This window comes from Ischnura elegans, chromosome 1, assembly GCF_921293095.1.
Source record: "Ischnura elegans chromosome 1, ioIscEleg1.1, whole genome shotgun sequence".
Taxonomy (NCBI): Eukaryota; Metazoa; Arthropoda; class Insecta; order Odonata; family Coenagrionidae; genus Ischnura; species Ischnura elegans.
In genome coordinates this window covers 112909323-112929611 of record NC_060246.1, presented here as the reverse complement: position 1 = coordinate 112929611, position 20289 = coordinate 112909323, and the positions used below count along the sequence as shown (strand labels likewise).

The 20289-nt window shown below is 34.3% G+C and overlaps 1 protein-coding gene across 5 annotated transcripts in view; it reads left to right on the top strand.

The window, feature by feature from the left end:
• The window catches only part of LOC124168289 (inactive rhomboid protein 1), a 276207-nt gene extending 267247 nt beyond the window's left edge, over positions 1-8960 (top strand). For all 5 annotated transcript variants that reach the window (XM_046546462.1, XM_046546455.1, XM_046546447.1 and 2 more), the window contains 3 exons: positions 993-1093; positions 3291-3444; positions 4997-8960. In XM_046546462.1, coding sequence (XP_046402418.1) covers positions 993-1093; positions 3291-3444; positions 4997-5446 — 705 coding nt within the window. In that variant the 3' untranslated portion in view covers positions 5447-8960. The remainder of the gene's footprint in view (positions 1-992; positions 1094-3290; positions 3445-4996) is intronic.
• Positions 8961-20289: the final 11329 nt, after the last annotated feature.

Here is a 20289-nt window from a genome sequence, read left to right as displayed (position 1 = left end):
TAGATACTCGATTGATATTTGTGATATGGAACTTCTGGGCATAAGAATAAAGTGGGGACAAGTTTTATACAAAACCTAACATAATTCTAGTGAAATACATTGAATCATTTTCATATTTACACCATCAAAAAAAATATTTGCACTTAATGAAACTGGAAAGGATGCAATGGCAACTCTTCATGCTTCTCCTTTCATGTTATTTCCATGCCTTCTATATCCCTTCTCTACTGGTTCCCCATCGAGACAATATGGAAATGACACATTCCATATAGTCTGGCGGCAGATCTCAAGGATTTTTAATCTAGATCATGGATATCAATTTCTCATCTTCCTTAATATGACAGTCCACCTTTAAAAATTTGCTAGAATTTGAAAATATTTAGCTGTCTCAGGTAGTTTTTGCCTCTTGTAATACTTAACTTATAGATGAAAGCTATGAAAAAGGAATTCTTATTTAAATTCAGTCCCTATTTTTGAACTTTGTCATATTATTGTCCGTGTGGTTACGTGGCCACTGCACATTTTCTATATGCTTGCATAGCATAGTCATCCTGTGGCATAAAATACTCTGAATTTCACTCTGTGTATTCAAATCTTTCAATGAAATTAATAATCAAGGAAAATTCTAACCTACGTAAATGACTGGTGATGTATGAGTGTGATTACATTCTGGTGGAAAGCTCTCTCACCAGTCAGAATTTATTTCAATAGATCCATCTATTGGAAGACCTGTCTCTGCATCATATTCTGATGCAAAATAATTAAATAATAATTTCTATAAAAAATGAGAGACTGGTCAATTGATTTTTCGTTGGAATATGATATTCAATTTATTTCCACACATGAGGAATTAAGTGTACAGTTTGGCATGTAGTTCAGTGTCATTATTATGGATTGAACTAAACGTGACTTTAATATCCTAGCAGGTTCCAGCTTTCTCTGGATTCAAATAAAAATAATTTTATATATTTGACCTAAAAATGTATTTTCAGGTTTCCTGCTTGGACAATGTTTGTGGGATGATTCCTTTTTACAACCCTGAAGTTCCTGACCAGTTTTATCGTCTGTGGACTTCCCTCTTTCTTCATGCTGGGTAAGTAATGCTCCATGCATTATTTATTAATTAGGTCGTAATGAAAAATGATATTCATGCACAATATTTATTTATGTCATCTCTAGATGATCTTATGACACCATAGTGATAACACCTCTTTATCCTAAAATAGACTATTGAATGATTTATCTAAAAATATGATCATTGTTTCATACAAATTTTAACATTATCTACCGTATTTTCCGGCGTATAAGACGACTGGGCGTATAAGACGACCCCCAACTTTTTTGTTAAAATATATAATTCGTGCTATACTCTCCGTATAAGACTACCCCTTTTCCAACGCACACTACCGGTAAATAAAAAACATCAGATTTGATTTCAATATAGAAATTTTTAATTAATATGCTTATGACATCATGGCATGACATGATAGCATGAAAACGGTCACTAATAAACATAAGTCAGTTCCTCATAAAACATATAAAACTAAAACAGTGCAAGTGGATTAAACTTTTCCTAAAGCAGTCTGATACAAGGAAGTTAACAAACGATAGAGAGAGCTCGCAAGTCACTGCGAGTCAGCAACGCAGTTTCCATTTAAAAACCTTTAAAATCCTCCTGTTCGTCATTTGATATCATCAGTACATCAATAACGTCTTGTTCTACATTTGTAAGGCAATCATCATATGGATCAAATTCCGTATCAGATGGTGTGGTCTCAGCTTCGACTTCCTCTTCATTTTGCCACAAGTAGTCGTCCTCCATACCATCTAACGAATTTGATATGCCACACTTTTTGAAAGACTTGATTACTGTTTTTGCATCAATGTCATTCCAGGCTTTTATAACAAATTTGCACAAAACATCCAACTGTGGAGCATGCATGTTTCCTCCTTTTGTGAATGACTTCTCACCACTAACCATCCACTCATTCCACTGTTCTCGAATGCGATCTTTAAACGGCTTGTTTAGGCACACATCCAGTGGCTGTACCAATGATGTCAATCCTGCAGGAATAACTGCTGAATCTGTATTTAGTCTCGCAAGCCTTTCCTTGGTGCTGGGAGTTAAATGAGCCCTGAACATATCCCACACCAGTAGGCTACGTTTTTTAATAAGTCCACCTGGTCGCCTGCTCCATACGTTATCAAGCCATAGCTTTACCCCTTCTTCATCCATCCAGCCTTTTTCATTCACATGTACAAAACAACCAACAGGGAACTTGAGTTTCGGCATTGTTTTTCTTTTAAAAATAATTGTCTTTAATTTTATAAAGTGAAAATGAAGCACCATCGTAGTGTTTCGGGGTGTGGTGCCCATATTTCGAATGGGAGGTAGTGTACTGCCTTTTGCTTCGTATGTCAGTGTTAAAGCCAGTTGTCTGATTTATATTCCGTGCTCACGCGCCTATTAATGCATTGCATTCACAACTGTCCTCTGCTGATTGTGTTGAAGTGCCTCCGACCGTTGGTTTAATTGTCTTGCTTGGTTCTCCCTTGGCCTCCTTTTAACATGGAAGTTCACAAAGCCTGGTATATTAGATCTCAGCACTGGGTTAGGGTTAGGGTTCTGCAAATGTGTGAAGTGTTTGTTCAGTGCGGCCACCCCTCCGCCACATTCGCGGCGTATAAGACGACCCCGACTTTTTAAAAAAGATTTTAGGTGCTAGAAAGTCGTCTTATACGCCGGAAAATACGGTAATTAAAAGTTTTAGTTTTTAATCTTTTTACTGAGGTGTACTTTAACTCTCACTTTCCTTGATATGAGTGTCATGTGCAAAAATGAGGGGGTCAACCCATTAGGAGCATGTTTAAAAATCCTTGTGGACTCTTCCTCAATATATGGAAATTTCCAGAATTTCCAACATTCGAGTCCCCTTTTTGAAATGTTCGGTGGGTTGCATAATTGTGGTTATTAAAGTCTGATTGTCCACTAATGGCGGGGCTACCTATATCAAGATATGGGCTCGTACAAATGAACATCCACTGGCATCCTTAAGTCAGGATGAATTTAGGACTCTTGGGTTCTCCAACTGGATTTTAAACCACTCTCTTCCTCACACTAGTATTTATTAGAAAATAAAAGTCAGATAGCAGATAGATACAGCTGCCTTCTGAGCAACAAAGCCACATGAAAGCATGTCTTAAATTAAAAAGTATTTCAATGGCTGGATTTAGCTTTAATTGATGTAAAGATTTTGTCGGCTAAAATACATTTCTTCATCTGTTTCTAGCTTGCTTCATCTGAAGATCACTCTTGTGGTACAGTATTTTCTAATGAGAGATTTGGAGAAGCTAGCTGGACCACTGAGGATAGGAATAATATACTTGGGTTCTGGAGTTGGTGGAAATCTTGCTAGTGCCATATTTACCCCATACCGTGCAGAGGTAAGTATAGTCAGTTTTTCCAAGTTTGATGATTCCACATTGCTTTTTATAAGTGTCTCATCCCATTTTCAGAGAAATATGAGATAGCATTCTATTGGACATTGCCAAAAATATAAATTGTCTTTCAATGGCTGCATTTTTGTGTAGATGAGGAATTAAACAATAATAATTAGTACATACTCATTATTCTAGAACTTTTTAAATCTGTAAATTTAAACATATTTTACCATTGTTTTCACTAATTCCTGAGCACGTAATAAGTATACCATGAGAATAATTTCAATGAAATGAACTAAACATTAGCATGAGGAAACTCAGATACAATGCTGATGATGAAAAGTTGATTTATTTTTCCATCTTTGGTGACTGTGTCTTTATATCTTTTGGTCACTGAGAAATATATTGTGGCATCAATTCAACATTATCATGTAGGCTAAAAAAGAAATGGAAGTGGATTTGGCATCATCTGAATGATGATGATGAATTTACTTCTCAATTCAGGCTTAGATGTGCTATAATAAGTTTTCATCCCCAAGTTATGGACTTATGAATGTTGGACGTATGGATGGGCTCTCTGGACTCCTTTTAAGAATGTGTAAATCTATTGATTTTTTAAGATTTCTTTCCTAAAACTGATCAGTAAATAGGCTACCGATACAACCTTGATTGGCTGTTCATCTATTTTCTTGGTCATAAATTTCTCCTATCTAACCATTCCATCAATATTATTTTTATCCTGGTTGTTTGAATTATGTAAATTATATTTTGACAAAATATTGCTAGAATTACTGTGTGTTCATTAGAATTTGAATTGTGTGACTTAGAAATTGAACTAATACTAAACAGGTCTGTAACTTGGGGACTACCTCTATTTGAAAAAAAATATAATTGAAATTAATTGGTAACATCTTTGTAATGATGAAATTGCATCCACACTGTTTGGGTTCATTCATCAGATATAATCGTGCAAATGGTCATGAAATGGAGCATGCTGAAACCAACATTGCTAGAGAATGGGAGAGATAGATAGAGAGAAAGCATTCCAAGAATGCTTCTTGCTGTATTTCACTAATATTCCCTGAGTTCTCTGAGAGCCACGTCAGCCTTAGAGATCCGAATGCCGGTGATCTGAGGCGAATTGGGGAACATGACAGCTGATTAGTCCTGTAGAGAAAAGCCCCTGGCAGGCCTTTATACCCACTGCTGCCCCAATGCTTCCCTTTCTTTCTTAAGGGGTTGCTTGAAGTGGTAAAGGCAGAAATCTAGTGAGCTGACCATTCAGCCAGGAATACGGAGATAGGGCAAATGGCCATGGTCAGCCTCCTCCTCAATGCCAGTGGCTCCAAACATGACCTAAGATGGCCATAGGGCTGGAACGAGGAGATTTTGCGTTTTGTGTTCGCTAGTAAGCCTCTAGCATCAGACTAGATGGCCATCCGTGCACCCATTTATTCACAAACAGAATGAATAGAATGAAACAGAATGTACAGAACAAATGGAATTCAAAGTACACATATACATATTTAAGAATCACTAAAAATTTATCCTTCAGGTCGGTCCAGCGGGTGCGCAGTTTGGCCTGCTGGCATGTTTGGTGGTGGAGGTCCTGCATGCATGGCCCCTGCTGCGCCACCCGGGGCGGGCGCTCATGCGCCTTCTGCTGGCCACTGCCACTCTGCTCCTCCTGGGTCTGCTCCCTTGGATTGACAACTACGCCCACCTCTTTGGATTCGTCTTTGGCTTCCTCCTCTCTTATGCTTTGCTGCCGTTTGTCTCGTTTGGCGGTGGTGGGAGCGGGATGCCGTTTGACCGGCGCCGCAAGGTGGCGCTCATTTGGGTGTGCCTGGTGTCCGCCACGCTCCTCTTCCTCCTCCTCGTGCTCCTCTTCTACGTGGTCCCCGTGTACGACTGCGAGGCGTGCCTGCTCTTCACCTGCCTCCCGCTCACGCGAGACTTCTGCGCTGAGCAGAACATCGACTTCAAGAGGGACTACCACACGTGACGACGGGGCGGGGGCGGGGGGAGCCACAGCCAAAGCAAGGAGCCAGTCGAGGACGACGACGACGACGATGGAGAGGGGGGGACCCTTGGGTTGTGGGGACCCGTGGGCCCTGTCGCACTGCCGCCCCCCCTCCTCCTCCTCCTGTCCACCACCCTGACGGCTCTCTCCCACCCCTTCCACCAGGAAGCAGCCACTTTTATAAGTGCACACAAGTGTCTCAAGCGGTTTGATAAACGTGAACAATTTGTGATAAATATTTACCCAAATCATTGGTATGTAGTGGGCATGTTGTGAGTGATGGAAATTTTTTAAGATTAGGCAAAATTAGGAGGACCCTTGATGAGGGACGCCTGATTTCATAGATAAAAGAAATATGCCACATTCCACTCGTATCTATTTGACTGTGCCAACTGTGAAGTACCTTGCTGTCGTAATGAAAGTCTTTTGGTAAAATTAATCAAGCCGATGTGTGAATATGTCTCCCAGTGAAAAGGAGTTTTGACCGTGAATTTCTATCATACAAAGCTGTGCTTCCTGAACTAGAAGGCTTTGTTGGAAAAAATCAAATGAGTTTTTTTTCTGAAGCACCCAGTGGTTGTTGAGAGGTGTGTATCTGTTTCTTTTAATGTTTTCTTCTGTGATCATGGTACATTGAAGTTTGAAATCATCTACTTGAAGCATGTTTTTATCTTCTCATCCAAAGAAAGACTGCATCATGAAGCATCAAATATTTCTAATGTTATTTATTTTCCATGTATTTTCTGCTGCCTCAAAGCAACACATTTTAGAAAGGCTACTCACCAGTTGCAAGGGTTTGTTTAATCCCCTGAGAGTTGGATTTGATTGTGCAACACCACTAAATATCTATTTTTTTCATTTTATTATAATTTTGAGATTATGACTCTTGCTATTTTGATATGCTTAAAGATGGGTTTTCTAAACTGCTCTCATGTTCATGAATCATTTCATTTACAAATTTTTGTAACTAAATATATCAGGCAGATTAGAAATATCAGTAAATATCCTGCCTGTTTTTTTATTTATTTTTCCCAGGGGGATACATTTATTTATACTATCTTTTTCAACTTTATTCATCATCAATGTTGTTTGCTTAGACAGAAGTGGTCTTGTGAAAACTGAGTGGTATTCAAACTTATGCATTAAGCATATATAATATTGCCGTTTGGATCAGAAGGAGTTGGTTCTTAATTATTTCATTTTTCTACACTTACACATTTTCTTTACTGCTCTGTGCTGTGGTATATAGAATGAACCTTTTTTGTCAAAGGATTTTGAATTAAAAGTTATTATTTTACATTATCAGTGTGTTCATCTTTTAAAAGTCCTCAAGGAATTGAAGCTTTTCTTGAAGAAGAACAATAAGCATGAAAAAATGAAACAATTTGAAATTGATTCACCAATTTATTTCTTTGCATCAAACTATTCAGCCACATAATGTCACAAGAATTTGAATTTCCATGATGATGTCATCGATATATACTATAGCAAATTAAGGTTAATTATGTATCAAATGCTACCAAACCGAGTGAATTTGAGAGCAGGAAGTAACCAATAAATTTGTATAAATGCTGCTACGTTGAATTGTGAAAATGAAATCCCCAAGGTGGGTTTTGAAAAGAAAGTGTTTCTATGCTACTTCATTTCCACGTACTCCATGATGATAGATAATACAGTTGCAAGTCCAATGGCTCTAAATATTTTCCATGTTATGGTGGTCGAATAATGTATACTTATGCTATGGAACTTAACTGCTGTAATAACTGGTTGTATATGGCTATTATTTATCAGCTGTGTAACTTAATCAAAGGCATCACCATTTTTATTGATTTGAATATACACTGTAAGGGAATTTCAATGAGCAAACACATTCAGTATACTTCCATGCATTAGTTAAAGAAAATTTTCAAGCACGCTAGCACGTGAAGAAGTAATTCATCAGCATATTGTTTCTCACCACTTAAATTCAAACAAGTGAAGAATCTAAAAATCTAATTTTAGATTTGCATTCTTGTATCATGGATGGAATTTTGATCTATTGCCTTTTATGTTTCAGGATTAATTCTCCTACTCCTTTAAATGAACTTTGCTGTCTTTAGAAACTGCATGAATGCATTGAATTGTTAAAAAGTATCAAGCCTAACTGAATATTGAGAATTTCATGGATTTTTCTTGTAGTTCAGTTTTTAAATGGCTGAATCTCTTTTCCTTGAACGTATTTGGCTTGATGCTAATTATGATGTTAAATTTAAATTTCTTTTCCAGATTATCATTTTGAGTAACTTTTGACAAGTGATGCTGATGGATAAATATTTGTCAAGTGTCAAAAATTCACATGACAAGGTAATGAATGTGTTTCCAGATTGAAATGTGCTGATAAATTTTTCATTTTGTTTTTGTGGACCAACTATGTGAAGTTATGTAAATGGAGGTGCCTTAACTATAACTGGACTTCTGATTAAAAGCCATCTCAGCGGAAGTTGAAGTATGTGAGCTGGAGGATGAAATAAAGAAAAACAAGCATTAGAAACTTCAGCAAATTGAGACTGAGTAGTTTGGTGCAAGAAGTCCCCAAGTTCAAGCCACTGTTTGCAAAATGTACCCAGACACAAGACAATTTTTCTTATTTCCCCTAGGCTAGCTTGGCATTTGAAAGGATGCTGTGCAAACAATCATCGATGTAATTAGCTGCCACCATCCTCCATGGGACTTCATTCTGTTGTATGGCAGTGAAGACATGGGGAAGATGGGGAGTATGCCATACATATATGATAATCAAGTGTAAAATACCAATAACTTGTGGACTTCATGCTCTGAGCTTTTTATAAGTGTTTGTACATATTTTTTCTCTTTCTTGTCAAGGGCATGTAATTCCTCCTTTCCATATTGTATGTTGAACTGATAATTGATTACATCTCTGCCAAAAGAGGAAAAAAAAACAAAAATAAAAAATGACTACGTACATTATATAAGGTGTATCAAGACTTATAGTAAAGGTTGGTGCAGATGTCTGTGTGTGAGTGAATGTGAGTGTTGGGGGGTGGTATTTTCTATTGACAAGATTCTTTTGATCATTCTAGTGGCCCCAAATATACGAGTGCTACGTGGTACATAAAAATAAAGTGATTGAGGTGGATTGTTCATCCCAAAAGTGGAGTGATCTTTACAATTATCACTCAATACCCACTCATCCTCAGTCAGGTCATCACTCCAATTATCAACTGATGAAGAGTCTGTTGACGAAGTTGAGTGTTTTTGCATGCCGGAAATTTAAGCCAGGAATGTATTCTGCTTTTGAATTTCCAGTAGCATTCACGAACTTTTAGTATTAAGACTTAAACATAAACAATATATTGTGATTTTTTTCTCCCCAGCCTAGATTTTTATATGAAAACGAATGGGGTAATTTTTGAGTAACGGTGAAATAAATGATTGCTACAAAAACTCTCTTGTTAATCACATGGAGGAAATAAAACAAAATATATGAATCCCTTAATTACAAGTGACTGTTTATTCCTATATGAAAGCTGTTTATCTTAAGTTAAGACTCATCAAATTTTAGCCACAGCATTTTAGTCACTTTATGTTTACTCCCATGGAAACATTTCTGGTGTTCTGGCTTTCGAGCTGTATTTTTAAAGTCACAAATTTGATATCACTGTGATATGGAGGCAGAAATTAATTTCGCCGAATGTTTCATGTTTATTGCTCTAGAAGTTAATGAATGATAAGGAGAATTGTGAGTATTTGTGTACTTGATCTCAGTTCTGAAATTATTTGCCCTGATAAATGATATTTGCGCTTCTACCAATCAGGAACGAGTAGGGAGCTCATGCAAGCAGGAGCTAATAGTACTAATGCAAGTGGACCATTTACATTATCTGTAGACTAATTTAATCATTGTTCATCTCAAAAGTTGAGTGATTATTACAGATTATCACTCAATACCTGCTCATTCTCAGTGACGCCAACACTCCAATTATCCACTGATAAAGAGTATGTTGATGCAGTTGAGTGTTTTTGCATCCTGGAAAAATTTTGTTGTGAGAAATTCAGTTTTCAGTATTACCTGATGGTTCATTTGCAATTTTACACCTCAATCAGAGTAATAATAGTATTGATGTATCATTTCATATCCATTCCTATTGCTCATCACTACCATATATGCTTGCTATCCCTTACTAATGAAATAGAATTCATGGTTTATAGCACATATTCTTCAAAAATGATAAAATTTCATCAGCAATGTCACATTAATCATTTACATCATTTATACCTTAGATATGAATGAAATATGTAATCTGTTCCATTTATGCAACATGAGGGCATACAGAAGCAGCAGATTTTCTTTCTCGCCTGTCTTGAGTTCCAGTCCTAGGTAGTAAACAAATATTAATCTTTCCACCCATAGAATGACTTCTTGATGGTAGCCATTACTCCCCATTGTTTTTTTTTACTTTTTTTCCAAGGTATAATTGCTACATCGCTAAATAGAGTGACTGTGGCTAAAGAGAGCCTTAAAATCAGAGTATTTCTGTTCTGGATGGTGATACAAAAAGCCAGCAAGTACTGCTCAGTAATCATGAAGGACCCAAACATGATAAGGTGTAAAAGGGGTAAGAACAATTTCAATTTTGGATACTTTCACTTTCCTGAATATCTTCCATTCAAAAACTATTTCAACCTCCTCCTGACCATATCACCAAGTCTATAACCTCCACTTTTTTCATTTTTGTTTTTTTTCATCCATATAAATTATTAACTCTTTCAACCCATTTAATTTAGTATTTAAAACTCCCATTCCTTAATTATTGTTTTTTTTCTTCCTCAATATTTTCCATCCCGATAATGGAGTACTTCCGCAGTGCACGATGGTGCAAAAGCACCTGCAAGTACCACTTAGTGAATAATGCCATGTGGTATACTCATCCAAATTTTGTGATTTTTCTATACATTGCTTACAATTCCAGAATAATTCATGATGGGTATTCCTGCTCAATTTCTTTAATATTTGGATATTTTTACTCTCTTGTGTTTTTTATATTTTGAATATTTTTTATTTAGGTAATAAAGGTAGGTATAAGTTGCCAATTTGAATATTTTTCGTTCAAATCAATCATCTACTCTTTCTGATTATTTCATCAAGTGTATAAACTTTCTCAATTCTTAGATTGCATTTTTTGACCCTCATTAACATTTTTATTCCAAATAAATGTTTACCCTTCCAGACCTTTTCACCAAATTTCACCAAATTTTCACCAACTTTCTTATTTTTGTTAGTTTAACTACCTGAATATTTTAATTCAAATCAATATTCTGCCATTTCTTATTATTACTCAGAATTCCTTCCAATTTTTATTCAGTATTATTCATAAGAATCAATTTTCAACCTTTCCCTTGGATCAAATTTTCATAATGCTGGATATCCAAATATAGTTCTACCCTTCAAAGGCAAGTCTATGAACAATTCTTTTGTTCATTAATGATAGTTTTACCTAAGATGATGCCCCCCCAGAAAAAAATTCCTTGATCCACCCTTGGCTGAAGTAGTACATGGTAAAAAAAAAAAAAAAGTCTTCGAGAAATATTAAAATTGGCAGTAATTTAATTATTTACCAAACTTCACTGACAAGGAAATATTATTATTTAGAAGTATTTCACACCTCTTGTGGAAATCAAGATATTCAACAAGGTTGCACTTCAGATGTAGAACACCATTTCATTATTCATTTCACTATTCCTGGTGATGGCCACCAAATTTGCAGTGTAATTATAAAGTGCCAAAATTTAATTTTATACCAATTTCATTGATGACCTCACAGTTAGGAGTTGCTTACACATAATTTTAAACCAAAACTAACTCTACTTAAGAAGTTATTCACTCTCAGTGCCCATGAAAAATCCCAAATTTGAACAATGCCACACTTGAAATCAAGTATGTATGTATGTAAGTAACATTTTTGACCTGACATATTTATTTTACACCAATGCTCTGTGGGAGGGAACCTCCACCTACTCCTCCTCCTGCCTTCGCCGCCTCCCTTCACCCTTTCCCAGTGACCGGCACAGAGGCACTATTCCGTTTGACGCCTTTTGTCGTTGCCTTTCCCGCTGAAGGGTTTGGGTGCACATACCCTGACACTTTGTCACCTTCGCCTTCTGTCCCCTTGGGTCTTTCCCAAGGAGCCAGGCCCCGCTCATGTGCACCTGTTCCTAGGTCAACGAACCACGAGTAGCGGCCTCAGGGCAACTCCCTGCGTCACTGATGCCCGGCAAGCACAATATTTAAGCGAGCATCGAAGATGCATCAGGGCCATTCCCGCCTACGCCTTTTCCTCACTTGCAACAGAACCCCTTGCTGGGTCGTTGAGGCGCTCCCTTTGGCCAATACACCCTTGCCGGTCGCTGACTCTGCACCTCGCCTTCCTCGGGAGACCCCCTCGTTGGGTCACCATCACCTTCCTCGGGAGACCTCATCGCCGGGTCACCATTCCCTGCATCGGGAGACCTCCTCGCCGGGTCACCGCTCTTCCTCGGGAGACCTCCAGTTGGGTCACCACTTCCTACCCTGGGAGACCTTCCAGATGGGTCACCACGCCCCCTCCCAGAGTGAGTATCCTCCCCCCCTTCTCCGCTACACCCCTCCCGCTAGGCCTCACGCTTTCATTTGATTCGTTTGATCACACCTTTTCCATCAAGCAATGAGCAGCAATAAAATGTGTTCGCTCCCTACATATGCGTACTTATTTCTTACGTGCTCCCCAACCTAATCACGGTGCGACTCGCCACCAGGATAGCTCACCAGATTTGCACCCATTTGGGAAATGCCCAGAATACAATTTTGCACTCATTGTCATTCACAGGGTGCGTTCCGAAAGTAATTGAATATATGATTTCGACATTACATTGACCTTCAGGATCATCATTTCCCACTTTCTCCACAACTAATACTTTATATGTGCTTGACTTAATATAATTATGTGCTCAATTTCATTTATGAGCTCAAAACCTTGATACCACTGTAGTAGTTATCCACCATATAATTTTAATAATAATTTAAAAAGTACATTCTGAGTCTGCTCAAAAATATTACATACTTTCAGTAGGAAAATACCAAATTTTGACAAGAAATTAAACAATACCTTTGGAAGGACAGTTTAAATACAATGGTATCAAAAAGGTGAAATTTTGTTACAGCAGGACCATACAATTCATTCGGAAACAAATTTTGAATGCACAGGAATAAAAATGGCAAATAATGATCCAGAAATAGTAAAATTTTAAACATCATTCAATGAACGCATTCAAAAATAAATTGGAATAGATGTTAAAGAGGTAAAAATTCAGAGATATTCTGAATTCAAAAGAAACTGTTTCATCTGTATAAGTATGAAGCATTATTATTTCTTGCTGTGCACTCAAATTTATACTTCTTTACCATAATTTTGCAGATTTATTTCAACAAAATAAATATATTATATCACAAAGTTAAATATCATGTATAATTATTTCGCTTATTTCCTACAGTACTTACAAAAATGTTGCTGACTTCAATTATTTTGCTTTTACATTCGTCCGGATTTCAAAACTGTTTTTAATATAAAAATTATGATAATTATAATGATATAATAATGATAATTTCCACTGCTTAGTTTAACAACATATATGTTTTCCATTCCTTTGTATTGAAAATGGTGTCATTGAATTGAAACTTATACTTCCATATGATCATTTTGCATTTTCATTTCATCGTTTTCAATATTTTTTTTCACATGACGCTTTCCTTCCATATTGATATTCAGAATTTTTCCTACACCAAATTCAGAAAAATGTAGATGAATATGTATTTTTACTTCTGCATCATCATTTTCCATTTTTATTCAATCGCTGTCAATATTTTTTTCACCTGTGAATTTTCTTCCGCGGTAAAATTTCGTATTTTTCATACATCACATTAGGGAAATGTTGAAAAAATTCTTTAATATCATTTTCCATTTTTATTCCAACACTTTTACAATTTTTTCATGTATAGTGTTCATTAAAATTATTATCATGCATTTTTCGATAACCATATTCAGACAATGTTGTTGACTATATTTTTTACACCTGCATCATTATTTTGCATTTTTATTACTTACCTTACAATATATTTTCCACATATGGTTTGGCATTTTTCCTACCTCGCATGCAAATAATTTTGTTGACTATATTTTTTACTTCTGTATCATCATTTTGCAATTGCATTACACTGCTATAAGCACTTTTTTTAACCTGAGGTTTTTATTCTGTGTTAATTTTTTCTCATTTTTCCTACACTACATTCAGAATATGATGTAGACTAAATATTTTACTTCGGCATCATAATTTTGCCTTTTTTAAATCGCTTTCAAAAAATTTTTTTCGCCTAAGGTTACTGTTCTGTATTTATTTTTTGAATCTTTTTCACTACCATATTACGAAACTGTTGTTGATATTTTTTACTTCTGTATATTAATTTTGCATTTTTACTCTATCGCATTCAATACTTTTTTCAGACGATGTTTCCAGATGTTTTCAGATGATTTACTTCCATGTTTATTTTATCGCATTTTTTATTCATCAAATGTTGTTTATTATAGTTTTACTTTTAAATTAGGAAAATGTGGTTGACCATATTTTTCTCTTCTGTATCATCATTTTTTCTTTTCATTCCATGGCTTTCATTACTTTTTCATTTTTTCACCTTTTTTCTCCCGGAACAATGAAGCCATCCACAGGTGAGTGATTGCTTATGGAGTGCAAGTGTTTCTACGGATCACTGGCTGCCTTTAAGGGCCCCCGCGCACTGGCAACTTTTACAAAGCAACTATTTAGTTGTTTTGTGGATGTTCAAATGAAACACACGAAATTGACTGTGGCCCCGCGCACGGGCAACTTTTTAGTTGCCGCAACTGCCGTGTGCTCCATAGGGACTTCCTCAAAGCAACTAAATAGTTGCTTTGTAAAAGTTGCCAGTACGCGGGAGCCCTAACAGGCCCATCCTGTGAAGATTCCCGGTTTTTTGTGGAGCAAGAATCCTTAGCGGAGGTCCCCACAGCCCCCACAAAGGATCTTGTTGTGTATGTTTGTGTGAGTGATTGTGTGAGTGTGTGTGTTTTTTGGGCTTTCCGGTTGAGAGGCTGGTGTTTGGTCCCTGCGGGGAATTTCTCCCCCTTCCCGCACACCAACGCAGTAAAATGTTTTCGACTTGCAAGGTGGACGAGCAGGGAGAATTATACGGCCAATTGAGAAATTCCTTTTCTTCTTTAACATTTCTTCGGTGTTTATTTTTTCGCATTTTTATGCACTACATTCAGAAATTTTCTTGATAATTTATTCTAGTTCTGTTTCATCATTTAGCATTTGCATCCATGGCTTAAAATTTTTTAGTTCTAATGCGTTTATTTATTTATTTATTTATTTATTTATTACACTACATTCATGAAATGTTTTTGACAATATTTTTTACTTCTGTGTCATCATTTTGCATTTTTAATTAACCGCTTTTAATACTTTTTCTCATTAAGTCTTTCTTGCGTATGTATTTTTTGCATTTTTTCCACATTAAATTCAGTAAATATTATTGAAAATATTTTTACTTTTATATATATTTTTTTTTTGTATTTTTATTAAATCACTTTCAATATTTTTTTTCACAAGAAGTATTTCTACCGTATTTCTTTTTTTATTTTTCCTACGCTAAATTTAAAAAATGTTTTTGTACATATTTTTAGTTCTATTTCATCATTTTGCATTTTTATATCATATCTTTTAATATATTTTACATAATCTTTTTCTTCCGTGTTTAGTTTTTGCATTTTTCCACCACCACATTTAGACTATTTTGTTGGCAATATTTTTTCATTCTGTAACAACATTTTTTATTTTTAGTACCTTTGCATTAAATATTTTTTAATTCATGTTTTTATTCCGTTTTCTTGCAAATGTCCTAAACTACAATTAGAAGATGTTGTTGAAAATTTTTTTCATCAATATCGTCCTTTCTTCTATTTATTCCATCGCGTTCAATGAAAACCTATTCACATAATGATTTTCATCCATTTTTTTTCAAATATTTACACTATATTCAGAAATTGTTATTAAAGATATTTTTTACGACTTCTGTATAGTCATTTTGCATTTTCAAACCCATGGCTTTCAATTTATTTAGTTCACATGCTGTTTTTCTTCCATGTTAATTTTCTCCATACTTAACTACACTACGTTCATAACATATAGACAACACTTTTTTCTTCTGTATCATCACTGTGCATTAAATTCCATAGCTCTCGGTACTTGTATTCACATGATGACTTTCTTAGGTAGGTATTTATTTTAGCATTTTTTCTACACTACATTCAGAATATGTTGTTGACAAAATTTTTTACTACTTAAGAATCTTTTTCCATTTTATTTTATTGTTTTCAAAACAAAATTCAATTCTAGTGTGTCATTTCGCATTCATCTTACTTCTTACTGAAATCGTTTTTATAGCAATAAAATTCATTTCTTGAGTGTCTAATCGCATTTTTGTTACTTCGCACAGAAAAAGTGTTAATAGCAATAAATTTGTTTCAAGGGTGTCATTTCGCATTTTTATTAGTTTGAAGTAAAATCGTGTTTATGGCAACAAAATTCAATGTTAGAGTGTCATTTCGCATTTCTCTTCCTTCGTAAAAAATCGTGTATATAGCAAAAAAATTCATTTCGCGAGTGTCATATCGCATTTTTTTATTACTATGCACTGATATCGTGTTTAAAGCAATAAAATTCAATTCTGGAGTGTGATTTCGCATTTTTCTTACTCCGTACTGGAATCAATTTTATAAAAATAACATTCAATTCTGGAGTGTCATTTCGTAATTTTCTTACTTCGCACTGAAGTAGTGTTTATAGCAATAAAATTAATTTCTGCAGTGTCATTTCGCAATCTTTAACTTCGTACTGAAATCGTATTTATAGCAATAAAATTGATTTCTTCAGTGTCATTTCGCATTTTTCTTACAACACTACACACTAAAATCGTGTTTATAGCAAATAAAATTCATTTCTTGTGTGTCTTTTCGCATGTTTATTAATTCGTACTTAAATCGTGTTAATAGCATTTAATTTCAAATCTGGAGTGTCATTTCCAATTTTTCTAACTAGGGACTAAATTCGTGTTCATAGCAATTAAATTATATTCTGGAGTGTCATTTCACAGTTTTTACTACACTCTAAAATCTTGTTTATACCAATAATATTCATTACTAGAGTGTCATTTCGTGTTTTTAAAAATTCGTATATTAATCAAATTTATAGCATTTACATTTTAATTCTGGACTGTCATCATAAAATTTTCTTACTACGCACTGATATCGTGTATTAACATTTTTCTTTTATTTTCTACTTCGTAAATCTTAAATATCGTAAATCTTAAATAATATGTTTATTCTTAGTAGCAAAATTCGGAATAATCAATTTCGCATTTTCATGTTATTAAACAATAAAATTATATTCTGGAGTGTGATTTCGCATTTTTATTAATTCGTACTGAAATTGTGTTTATAGGATTTAAATTCAATTCTGTCATTTCGCATTTTTCTTACTACGCACTAAAATCGTATTTATAGCAATAATATTCATTTCTAGAGTGTCATTTCGCATATTTATAAATCTGTACTGAAATCGTGTTTATAGCATTTGAATTCAAAACTGGAGTGTCATTTCGAAATTTTACAAAATACGCACTGAAATCATGTTGATAACAATAAAATTATATTCTGGAGTGTCATTTTGCATTTTTATAAATCCGTACTGAAATCGTGTTTATAGCATTTAAATACAATTCTGGTGTTCCATTTCAAATTTTTCTTACTAGGCACTAAAGTTGTGTTTATAGTAATAAAATTCAATTCTGGAAAGTCATTTCGCATTTTTTTTACTGCACACTAATATCGTGTTTATATCAATTAAAATTCATTTTTGGAATGCCATTTCGCATTTTTATAATCTCGCACTGAAATCGTGTTTATAACAACAAAATTAATTCATTTCGCATTTTTCTTGCATCGCACTGAAAAAGTGTTTATAGAATAAAATTCAATTCTGGAGTGTCATTTCGCATTATTCTTACTTTGTACTGAAATCGTGTTTATAGCAATGAAATTTATTTCTGTAACGTCAATTCGCATTTTTTTACATCGCACTGAAATCGAGATTAGAGCATTTACATTCAATTCTGGAGTGTCATTTCTCAATTTTATAACTTCGCACTGAAATCGTGTTTATAGCATTTAAATTAAATTCTGGAGTTTTATTTCGCATTTTTTGTACTACGCACTGAAATGGTATTTATAGAAATAAAATTCATTTCTGAAGTGTCATTTCGCATTTTTATGACATCGTACTGAAATGGTGTTTATAGCAATAAAATTAATTTCTTGAGTGTCATTTCGCTACTTTCTTACTACGCACTGAAATAGTGTTTATAGCATTAAATTCAGTTCTTGAGTGTCATTTCGCATTTTTCTTACTACGCACTAAAATCGTGTTTATAGCAATATTATTCATTTCTTGAGTGTCATTTTGCATATTTATAAAATCGTACTGAAATCGTGTTAATAGCATTTAAATTCAATTCTGGAGTGTCATTTTGCATTCCTGTGTGCATTTTTAAGTAAAACTATGAAATGGCGCTCCAGAAATGAATTTTATTGCTATTAACACGATTTCGGTGCGATACAAGATACATGAAAATGACAATCGAAAATTGATTTTTATTGCTGTAAACACGATTTCAGTGCGATGTAAGAAAAATATTAAATGACACTCCTGAATTTCATTTATTTGCTATAAACACGACTTATGTGAGATTTAAGAAAAATATGAAATATGATGTAAGAAAAATGCAAATACAAACTCCAGAATTGAATTTTAATGCTATGAACACGATTTCAGTGCGATGTAAGAAAAATTGGTAATGACACTCCAGTTTTGAATTTAATTGCTATAAACACGATTTCAGCGCTTTGTAAGAAAAATGGGAAATGACACTCCAGAATTGAAATTTATAGCTATTAACACGATTTCAGTGCGATGTAAGAAAATTGCGAAATGACGTTCCAGAATTGAATTTTATTGCTATAAACACGATTTCAGTGCGATGTAATAATAATACGAAATTTTATTGCTAAGAACACGATTTAAGTGCGATGTAAAAGAAATGTATAATGGCACTCCAGAAATGATTTTTATTTCTATAAACACCATTTCAGTGCGATGCAACAAAAATTAAAAAATGGCACTCAACAACTGTATTTTATTGCTATAAACACGATTTCATTTTTATGTATGAAAAATGCGAAATATAAATCCAGGATAAATTTTTACTGCTATAAACACGATTTCAGAGCGATTTTGAAAAATGCAAAATTACTCTCCTGAATTGGATTTTATAGCTATAAACACGATTTCAGTGCGATGCAAGAAAAATGCGGAATGACACTACGGAATTGAATTTTATTGCTATAAAGTAGATTTCAGTGCGAGATAAGAAAAATGCGAAATGACACTCCAGAAATGAATTTATTGCTATAAACACGACTACAGTGCGATGTAAGGAAAAATCAAAATGCCACTCCAGAATTGAATTTTACAGCATTTAACACGATTAAGATGCGGTGTAAGAAAAATGCGAAATGACACTATAGAATTACATACTATTGCAATGAACAAGATTTCAGTGCGAGGTAAGAAAAATTCGAAATCATGCAGGGGAAATTAAATTTTATTGCTAAAAAATCGATTTCAGTGCGATGTAAAAAAATGCGAATTGACGTTACAGAAATAAATTTCATTACTATAAACACGATTTCAATACAAAGTAAGAATAATGCGAAATGGCACTCCAGAATTGAATTTTATTCTAAAATCACTTTTTCAGTGCGATGCAAGAAAAATGCGAAATGACACTAGAGAATTTATTTTATTGTTATAAACACGATTTCAGTGTGAGGTAAGAAAAATACGAATTGACAATGAAGAATGGAATTTAATTGCTATAAACACTTATTCATTTCGATGTAAAAAAAATGCAAAATGGGTTTCCAGAAATTACATATATATGGTGTATACAGGATGTCAGTGCGTTTTAAGAAAATTTACCAAATGATACTCGGTAATTAAATTTTTTTTGCTATAAACACGATTTGTATGCGATACAAGAAAAATGCGAAATGTCATTCGAGAATTGAGTTTTATTGCTAAAAACACGAATCAGTGCGATGTAAGAAAGATGAAAAGTGACACTCATGAATTGAATTTTATTCTATAAACTCGATTTCAGTGCGATGCAAAAAAAACGCGAAATTTCACACCAGAATAATATGTTCGATTGATTGATTGCGAAAGAAAAATATTCAGAAAGAAAATTTTAAAATGTGACTTGGATATGGATATTCTTGATACAAACGCGAATTCACTAGCCGAAGTGAAAAAATTAAAAAAGTGACTTGGATGTGAATATTCTGGGATACCACTGCAATCGTGTACCGAATACTGAATATTGTACTCATAAAGAAAAAATTTAAAATTTGACATGGGTATGAATATTATTGTTACGAACGAGAATTCACTACTCAAATGAAAAAATTAAAAATGTGACAGCGATGTGAATAATCTTTTTGAAAACGCGAATTCAGTCCTCAGAGAGAGTATAGTGGAATATGTCAAAATGATATGAATATATTCTTGTTGCAAACGCGATTTTTGTACTCAGTAAGAAAATTTTAAAAATGAAACTTTGATATGAATAATCTTGATACAAA